Here is a 9760-nt window from a genome sequence, read left to right on the forward strand (position 1 = left end):
GAAAGCAATCTCAGAACAAAAAGTGAGAAAAGCTGGGGCTATGAATGAATGGTAGATGGGTTCAGAAATGTTATGCCATTGTACCTCCAAACAGAGCCAAATAACCTGAGCTGCTTAACACAAATCTTTGACAAAGAATAAGTGAGGTGGTGTGTCAGGGATCTGTTGGGCCAGAAGACCTTTATGGCACGACGTTGCTGTATTGTTACGCTGTCTGCTAAACCTGTCAGGTCCTATCTGTATCCTTGAACTCTTTTCCATATATCCTGGGTTCTGTGGCTTTAATTCCCATTAGTAATGAACAGATCCTGTTTTAAGAGAAAGCTGCTCCTTTCAGGCCACTCTCCCTTCATAGACCCCTTACTTTTCAGAGTACCCTCTCAGTGATGGCTGTTAACGTGCAAATGCTCTGCAATGATTAACACCATTCTGTTTCTTCTTATCCCAGCAGTACTTGGCCAGGGACACTGAGACACAGACGTGGGCGCAAATATATGGCTCATAAATATCAAGGTATTTCGATTTCTTACGGCCACATTCTCCATTGCCATCTTTTGCAATATAGCACACCTAGGTTTTCTGCTGCAATAGCAAAATGGCATTAAACTGCAGATACTCCAGTATCATTTTTCTGGTATTATGCTCATAGATGCTTCATGTTATAGTGTGAGTGTAGCCTGGAGCGTCCTGCCAGCTACACAAATTACCTAAGCTGGTGTTTGGAGGTTCTTTGTGGCAAAGAAAGCCCCCCTTCTGCATGGAGACCAAGGAAGAAGCCAAGACATGGGTCTGGAGCTGCTCTTCCTCAGATGCTTGGAGAAGGTCTCATGATGGCTGACGGCTGATCCACAGCCATCCTCCCTGTCTCAGCTGCAGAGCACCAGCTGTGTACCCTGGAGCAAGCTTGCAGTGTTCTGCTCTTCTCTGCACCATCTGGACCAGCCCTGTTTAGGAGAAGGGTGACCTACCCCAACACGGTGACCTAGGCAGTGAGGCAACCTTGCGCCTAGTCCTTTCCTTGGGAAAGGAAGGAACTTCTCAGCTCATGGGCCAATGAAGGTGAAATGTACAAAGGGGCTCGCAGCAGGGCCCAACACAGCAGGGCCAGCTGGCATGGTGGGCAGGTTGGGCCAAATCACACCTGAAAGCATTGGGGCCATCAGCTTCCCCAGGTGCCTGAGAACCTGGATGCAGCCCAGCCCCTGGCCCTGGTCTCGCCCACTCTCTCTTCCAGCTGCTCTGACTGCTCTTAATGGGGCTGCAGACAGGAACAGTTGCCTGAGCTGGACCCAGCATGGTTGCAGGGAGACAGACTGGAGATGATTGGAGGGGCCCTGGTGAACCAGCCTGCCATGGAGCTCAGGTGAGGCTGAAGCATCACTTAGGAATGGAAGCGGGGAGAGGACCCCAGGAGAAGATATCCATGCAAAGCTTCTTTGCATATGAAGGCTGGCACATAACCTCATTTTCCCAGGCTGTGCAGGCCCATCAGAGGCCAGATGAGCTGACCTGCTGTGGTCATGAGGGCTGCAGAAATTGTTGGTACATGGCCAAGGGAGGCACAAGGAAAGTGTCCAGGGAGAGATTGTGGATGTAAGAGGAAGTGGCAGCATCTAGGTAGGTGACTGGGAGGGACTTTGCAAACAAGAATGTGGGAGGGTAGTGGAGCTCTGGAGGATAAGGAAGGCTCAGACAGACATGAAAAAGACAGCCTCGGCAGGGTTCCAGTGGCTGGAGGACACCTAAAAGCTGGCTAACTAAGCCTAACTGGTCGCAACAAGGTTGGGGTTATATATTCTATGTTGGGAACCGAGCACTGGAGAAGCCTTCTGAGGGGCAGAAGCCCTGATCTTTCTCATGGTCTGTCTGTCTGGCATGAGCTCTCTCAGAGTGCTGGGAGCCCAGACCTGTTCCAGCCCTTTGCTTTGTTATATATTGTCTTTCATTAGCTTATTTGACTTAAGTTCAGTGTTCCCTGAAGCCTTGCCAGATCAAACAGATGCTGTCAATAGATCTGAATGATTTATTTCCTGGATGCCTGACAGAGGTCTTCAGTGCTAGCATTGGCTCTTTGTTGTGTGGACTGTGCATGCTTCAGCTCTGCTGATTGCTGTTGTTTACTCATCTCTAGACTAGCTGTTCTACTCCAAGCTTCAGTGCATGTGTCAATTTCTGATTTTAGACTGCCTATGTGAGCAAAGAAGGCAGAACTTGATCAGTGAAGTTAATGAAAAAACTGAATAAATACTTTTTTTCCCTTACTATTTTTCTGTTTTCCGTAACGTGTTGGTAAAGTGTTATGTGGCCTCATTCTTAGAGCCTTATTTACATAAGCTGCTTTCTCCCCTGTTTTCCCATTTTCTCATTCTCCCACTACTTGAGGTATTAGAGTGCTATAGCACAATGAAGCCAATAAAGGAGTGTTGCCAGTATATTATTTTGTAAGACACGGGAACATAGTCCAGTAACCCATGTTCCTGAGTTACAGATCCCTACTTCCTGCTATTGAACAGATAGCTCTAGGGCAGAACCATCTTACTTGTTCAGCCATGGTAGGATACCAGTTTATGTCATTCCTTAAGAAAATCAAAAGGCAGATAAATGAAAATAAAATCAGTCAGTACACAGGTTGGTAGTACGGAGAAGATAGTAATATTAACTTAAGTAACAGAAAGGTAGGTGATATTGGAGATCAGGCAGGAAACTCAGATATCGCCAAGGTGTTTGTTTCCTATTGCAGGGAATCGTCAGTAAAATAGAGGAACTACAACTCCTGGTACTGGCTGTAGAGTGAGGGAAGCTTGCAGACCGCCATAGATCAGCAGTTGTGACAGAACACACCTCCTCAAGGACATGCATTGCTCAGGGAGGGTAGAAACAAAAGTAGCATTTATGTGACGAGTAAGTAACGATAGGGGTAACCCCCACAACCGCTTGTCTGAAAATCTCATTGTAGAGAACTTAGAAGAAAGCGTGATGGAATGGATCTTATTGGACCTGTGTGATTAAATACACAGATCTCTATAGTATTAGAATACTATTAGCTACTTCTTGGCTTCCCCTGGCTGCTGCACTGGGTCAGGTGTGCACAAGTACTGGGGAGCACAGCACACATTGCGTCCTTGGGGTAAAAGAAATGGAAAGGCTGCCTGCATGGGAATTTCACATGGCTCACTAGTCTCCAAGTCCCCAGAAAACATCTTTGATCGTGGAAGGAAGGTAGAAAGCAGAAATGTGATCAGCCATCATGTGAGATAGAAGCAAGGTGCATGAGGCCAGGTGATGTGATGCTGCCTGCCATTAAGCAAAGGGTGAGTGACATATGCTTCTCCATTGCATCATAAAGCACACACAGACACACGGGGAGGATAATGCCCATTGTTCAGGAGCCAGAGGATTCCTCCTTCACTTTCCACAATGTGCAGGTCTCAGAAAATGCAGTAGGCTAGAACAATGTGCCCTCCCAAGCCTTGTCTTCAAAGAACACGGGTACGTTCTGCTCCTTGTACAACTGCTCATGCCACAGAGGTTGCCTTCTGGGAAGCTCAGCTATGTAGGTAGTACCTGGGATGTGTGCAACTAAAAAAATGTGCTTGTCTTTGTGGCTAGAGGACAGTATAGCATCATTTAGGGCTGTCACAAAGCCTGAATACTGGTGCCAAAGGACCGGCATGTTTTGGGCAAGCTACACACGAGTGAAACAGGAGTCTTCATACATCTCTGTTCATGCAGCTGTTGTTCAGGAAGAGCCACTCAAGTGGTGTGACCTTTATGCGCCTGCTTTGTAACACGTAGCGATACACAGGTAAATCATTACTACAAGTGGTGTCAGTGCAGGGCATAGGAACACATAGCTGAAATCCAGGTTGTGCAGAACACGATTCTCTCTGCAGGGCCCGATGTGGATCACTGCCAGCTTGTCCCTTTTTTTTTTCCCCCCCAGCCAAGGGTTACCAGGGCTTGACCATCTGTGTTTGCAAGGCAACAAATGAAAGGAAACGTGACCTGCCTCATTTGGGTTGTCCTTCCTGCTGGAAGGACCAGCCTTTCCTATATTTTTTGCTTCTACTGTCTCCATACTCCACTTGCCCTAGAGCAGCTCAGTGACATCCTTGGGGACAGGTGACACTATCAACAGGCCTATACCTCTCCAGATTGTGTGATAGAAACGATGAGACTTGGAATAGGACCCAAAGCAATTGTCTCTGCATGGTTCCAGAATACAGTGTGTTTCTCTTGAGCCTAGTGCTGCCGTGCTTCACTACCTTAACCTGGCACCGTCCCACTGCAGCTCCAGCACCCTCGTGAATCATTAACAGGCCAGCTCTTCCTGTCATGGTTTTTCCTTTCACACCATTTTCTTTCCCAGTGCACAGATGTTTAACTCAAGCAGCAGACAGAAAAGAGTCAAAAAGACCTTATGTGAATCTGCATCTGCTGACAACATGGCAAGCAGTCAGAGCAAGGGTAGGCAAACGTCCGATCTCTGCCCTCCTGGTCTGACACTCCACTTCCTCCTGTTTCCTCCTCGTTCCTGCTTATAGAGTGAGCAGTCTCTTTTGGGGTTTGCAATGGGACAACATAAAAGTATGTCTCAGTATTCTTCATGAATTTCCCGGCCCTTTTCTTTTAGTAGCACTCTGATCATTCGTTCCCCTACAAGAAACGTGCTTTGTTGCTTAGTGCTGGGTGGAGTTTTCTGGCTTGACGCTGGTCAAAGTAGGCGTGCACTGTAGAGGAGCCACAGAGGTGGGACATAGACATATGAAGAGGACAGGAGGGAGCAGGCACAGGTGTAGGTAAGAGCAGGTCCATGTCCACGAGTGCCTGGCACGAGGGCACAGCTGCTGGCGGGGCTGCCTGGAGGAGTCTGTGCCGCAGCAGTCTGTGTGAGGGCAACTGTGCTTGAACCAGGTCCGATGGGGCTTTACAAGAACTTGTTAAGGTGAGATTTTTCAACTGTTTCTTGGTATCCGATGTAAATGCTCTGGTGCCCAGAACTGTATCCACTGCTCATGCTCAGCAGCCTGAACGGGGAGAGGATTTTTGTAACGCATGGTAAACACATAGACGCCAGTAAATTGCCATGATTCTTCCTGGAGACAGAAGCTGTTGGTTTGGCTTAGAGAGTAGTTCCTACTTCTTCAGGCTGTCTTCTCAGTGCCCCTTCTCAGCACCTGCCACTAGTGACAGTTATACCATCTATTTGCTGAATGGGCAAAAGCTACTTCAAATTCCGCAGAAGCTGATCAAGCCAAATTGAAGACAAATTTGGTGAAACTGAGCAACCATCGGTACCATCAAAGACCAGTGTCTGGGGCTTCCCTGGCAGCAGATCCTCTTTGCCACGCTACTGCCACTACAGCAGCAAAGGATCTGTACAGATCTGGAGAGCTCCTCCAAACTAGCCTAGCATTCAGCCACAGTCTACGCAGTGGAAGGTATTTTAGGCTGTGCTGTTACACGCCCCCCTCAGATATGCACAGGTTCAACAAACCTGTACTCTGGGGACATGCCACCCATGCTCAGCCTGGTTTGGTGGGTACCTCTCCCTGAGGCTGCTTTCTGCTTTCTACAATGCTCTTTCTTTGCCAGGATCAAGCTGTTCAAAGGGCTCTTTGTGTTTCTGGAAAACCTTAAAAGGCTGCTTTTGGGGTTTTTTGTTTTGGTTTGTTTCTTTCCCAAGACTCTAGCTGCTCAGGTGGGTTGATCCCAGTTCTTTGCATTTTGGTATGTGTGCTGTGGAAGACCTTAACATGATGACACTGGATTGTTATATTTTTTCAGTAGTTTCTGTTGTTCATCTATAGTGCTTTGATATTCTTCTTTTTCTTTCTGCTTTGCAGCCAAATCCTGGTTCATCTCTGTCCCAGCAGACAGTCATAGTGTGTATTTTTTGGTTCTGCAGCTGAAATTGGCTCGATCATTCTGGGCTGATCTTTACTCTGTAGCTCTGTGAGAGCTAAATATTTCACTTTTGCAGTGTGAAATGAACTGAATCAGTTATGAATCTAGAGGTTTGCTGTAGTGAAAATGTGGCTAAGCTCAAGACCTTAGTTTAGAAACATCGCAGCTGCCATGATCAAGAGATACAGTGGTGAAAAATAAGGATATGTAATTATTTCTTTTATTTCAGGATATGTCTGAAAGAAGCTCTGCTGCTCTTTGCTGCTCCTCTATCCCACTTCACCAGGCACACACAACTCATTTCAGTCCTTCTCTCACTCCCAGTGGGACAAACTCGTCAGGGCAGCTGTCATCACTACTTGTACAAGAGTGAAGAGGCAGTGAAGGCCGTCTACCAAGAGCAGTCCCAGGGATGGTCTGCATACTGCTTCTCAAAAAACCTGAATCCCTTCTCTTAGACTATTCACAGATTTCCAGAGAAATAACAATTTATGTGGTTTTAAATCTCCCAGGGCATCTTAATACCAGTTTTCATGTCTGTTCAAGGAGGTTTTTAGAATTACTTGCTTCTAGCTATAGTCCAGGAACTCTGTCGGGAGTTAGAATAACAATATTAATGGTGCCAGATGGAAGTGATATCATCAAAGTTAATTTGGAAGCCAAGACTTTTGGTAAACACTGCTGTATTCATTTGCAAGGAGGAAGCTGATATATGACTGTTTTTTTATGACAGGCTTTGTCATAAAAGGACAAAGGACAAAGCCCTTCCTAGGATTTGTCCAAATGTCAACTCGAATCAGATTCTTGTCAGACCTGAACATTACAATCCATTTGTACAACCAAAAAAATCAGTGGGCTTCTGTCCAGGAGATCCAAGGCATGTCATCCTTCACAGAATGGAGAGCCACAACCTTGCGAGACATTACTAAAACAAGTCACGTTGTGGTAGCACTTAAGCAACAATCAGGATGACTCATTGTGCTGGGCATTTTCCTGGTTCTGAGAAATTATAATTACTGCCTTATGAACCCTGAGAACTGAAGGTAGATTACATAAACAAGCCAATTTATGCAAAAATGCTAGATGAGCACCTCTCCTGATTGTTTAGCAGCAGCCACAGTGCCCAGAAATCTAAACATCGGTGGTGCAGAAACTGAAATCAGGGGAGGAGGCACCTCCATGCAAATTAGTCTGAAAACTTCACTGCAGAGAGAAATTGAGGCAGGGAAAAAGGCGGAGGTTAGGGAAATTTTATCTGGGAGTGTTCATGCATTACCATGGACCCAGAAGATAACATGGTAAACACATAGTGGAGAAGCAGTATCTGCATTGTGCCCAGTTGAGGCTAGTAAAGGATTTGGAGCACATCTCATATGAGAAATGGCTGAGGGATATGGGGCTGTCTGGCCTGGAGAAAAGAAGGCTCAGGGGAGACCTTGTTGCTGTCTACAACTACCTGAACGGAAGCTGTAGCGAGGAGAGGGTCTGTTCTCCCTGGTGACAAACAACAGAACAAGAGGAAAGGGCCTCAAGTTGTGCCAGGGGAGGTTCCAGAGGAGGAATTTCTTTCCTGCAGGGTTTGTCAGGCATTGGAACGGGCTGCCCAGGGAGCTGCTGGCGTCACCATCCCTGAAGGGGTTTCAGAGACAGGTGGATGTTGCACTTGGGGAAATGGGCTGGTGGTTGATAGGGCTGGGACAAAGGCTGGGCTTGATGAGCTTAAAGGTCTCTTCCAGCTGAAACGACTCTATGATTCTATGAATGTATAGCTCTGCTGCTTTAGCAGGGAGGCAGCTGCTGTGCGTGGGCACAGCTGCCTCACGTCACGCCACCGTGGGCTGCACAAAAGCTGGAAGGACCGGGGCGCAGTGACGCTCTGTCCAGGAGGACTTCCAGCTTGCCCTGCAGCCCTGAAGATCCTGTGCTCTCTGTCCTGTCTGGCTATGAAGCACCTGGAAGGACTGACTATGACTGAGAACCAGTAAGGTTTTTTAACTGTAGTTCACCTTGGGAAATGTAAAACAGTTGCACTGCCCAGAAAGGCCTGTCTCCACTGCAGCACAGCTAAACTGCCAGCCTGGCACATGGTGACAAGGGAGCACACCGTAACCCGGTGAACTTCCACGCTGTCTGTTGAGTCTGTCCCCAGGAAGGGGAAACCTACATTGTATTTTTGCAGCATTCCAGCATAAAAATAGTTGTAAATGGTGGTCAGAGCAGGAGCTTAGAAGAAACAATGCGGAACTGTTGAATTCTCCGCAAAAACTGTTCTGTCTTTCCTTCATAAAAGTTGCTGATATAATGTCTGCAGGGATTGTGTATGCTAAGTACACATTTATGTGTACTGACATTTCAATACACTAACTCTCAAACTTTGGTAAAAGTACAGATAGGCTTTTCAGTGATCTAAGACTGCATTAGAATGATTTACTGACAAATAGTGGTTTTCATAGAATCATGGAATGGTAGGGTTTTGTTAGAGAAAACCTTCAGCCCTGCAGTATTGATGTCCTTTCCAAAGACAGTTTGTGCTGTGGTCATCACCGGTAGAGCAGCAGGTTTCCAAAATAATGGGCCTGCAGAGGGACTGGCAGGAGCCTGGTGCACCACATCGTGCCTCCTTCATGATTGTGTGATGCTCTGTCTCTGCAGGTCGTTTGCAAACATGGTGAAGTCTAGAACAGTGCAGGTGCTCCTGATTCTGGCAGTTCTGTCCTTCCTTCTGATCCACTTCCACTTCCAACCCTGCAGCAACAATGCCCCTAAGGAAGAAAAACTCTCTCCAGTCCACATCCTCATTCTCTCCTCCTGGCGGTCAGGATCTTCCTTCACCGGACAAATCTTCAGCCAGCACCCCAGCGTCTTCTACCTGATGGAGCCTGCGTGGCACGTGTGGGTGACCATGCACCAGAACAGTGCCAAGGTCTTGCACATGGCGGTACGGGACCTAGTCAGGTCGGTCTTTCTGTGTGACATGTCTGTGTTTGATGCTTACATGTCTAGCCAAAAGAAAAAGTCTGATTTGTTTCAGTGGGAGACAAGCCGAGCCCTGTGCTCTCCCCCGGCCTGTGACTCATTCAGTCGCAGTGATATAATCACTGCAGACAATTGCAGAACAATCTGTGGCAAATACCCATTCAGCAAGGTAGAGGAAGCCTGTAAAACCTACAGCCATGTTGCCATCAAGGAGGTTCGGTTCTTTGACCTGAAAGTTCTCTACCCCCTTCTCACTGATCCATCCCTGAACCTCAAAATTATTCACTTGGTCCGTGACCCTCGGGCTGTGTTCCAGTCCCGAGAGAATACAGTCGCATACCTGAAACGTGACAGTGACATTGTTATGGGGCCTCAGGAGACAAAGGGAGAAATGGGACCCTACAACACAATGCGTGCCATCTGCGAAAGCCAGGTTGAGATTTACAAGGCAGGCAGGCAGGCCATCCCCAGCTTCCTGAAAGACCGCTATCTGCTGGTTCGCTATGAGGACATTGTCAGAGACCCACTAGCAAGGGCTGCTCAGATGTACAGGTTTGCCGAACTCCATTTCACACCAGAGCTTCAGAAGTGGGTCCACAACATCACCCATGGGAGGAGGCAAGGAGCAAACGCCTTTGCTACTGGATCCAGAGATGCACTGAGAGTATCCCAGGCCTGGAGGAAGACCCTTCCTTTCCAGAAGATAGAAAAAGTGCAAAATGTGTGCAAGGATGCGATGGACTTGCTGGGCTATCAGCTCATTAAGTCCGAAGAAGAGCAAAAAAATATGTCACTGGATCTTTTATTTGCCCACAACTCCTCTGCGTAACAAATTCTGAAGGGAGAAAAGCTGCTCTCTCTGCATCTACTCTCTGTA

The 9760-nt window shown here is 47.3% G+C and overlaps 1 protein-coding gene across 2 annotated transcripts; it reads left to right on the forward strand.

Moving 5' to 3' along the window:
- Positions 1-287: 287 nt before the first annotated feature.
- CHST4 (carbohydrate sulfotransferase 4) lies at positions 288-9712 on the forward strand. 2 transcript variants are annotated; one of them, XM_010195281.2, is made up of 2 exons: positions 288-513; positions 8560-9712. In XM_010195281.2, exon 2 carries the CDS (start codon positions 8573-8575, stop codon positions 9710-9712), a length of 1140 nt encoding a protein of 379 aa, XP_010193583.2. In that variant the 5' UTR covers positions 288-513; positions 8560-8572. The 2 variants fall into 2 exon arrangements, with proteins under 2 accessions (XP_010193583.2, XP_061863562.1); XM_062007578.1 differs by lacking the exon at positions 288-513 and adding an exon at positions 4906-4945.
- The last annotated feature ends 48 nt before the right edge of the window (positions 9713-9760 follow it).

Source organism: Colius striatus, chromosome 14 (assembly GCF_028858725.1).
Source record: "Colius striatus isolate bColStr4 chromosome 14, bColStr4.1.hap1, whole genome shotgun sequence".
NCBI classification, from domain to species: Eukaryota; Metazoa; Chordata; class Aves; order Coliiformes; family Coliidae; genus Colius; species Colius striatus.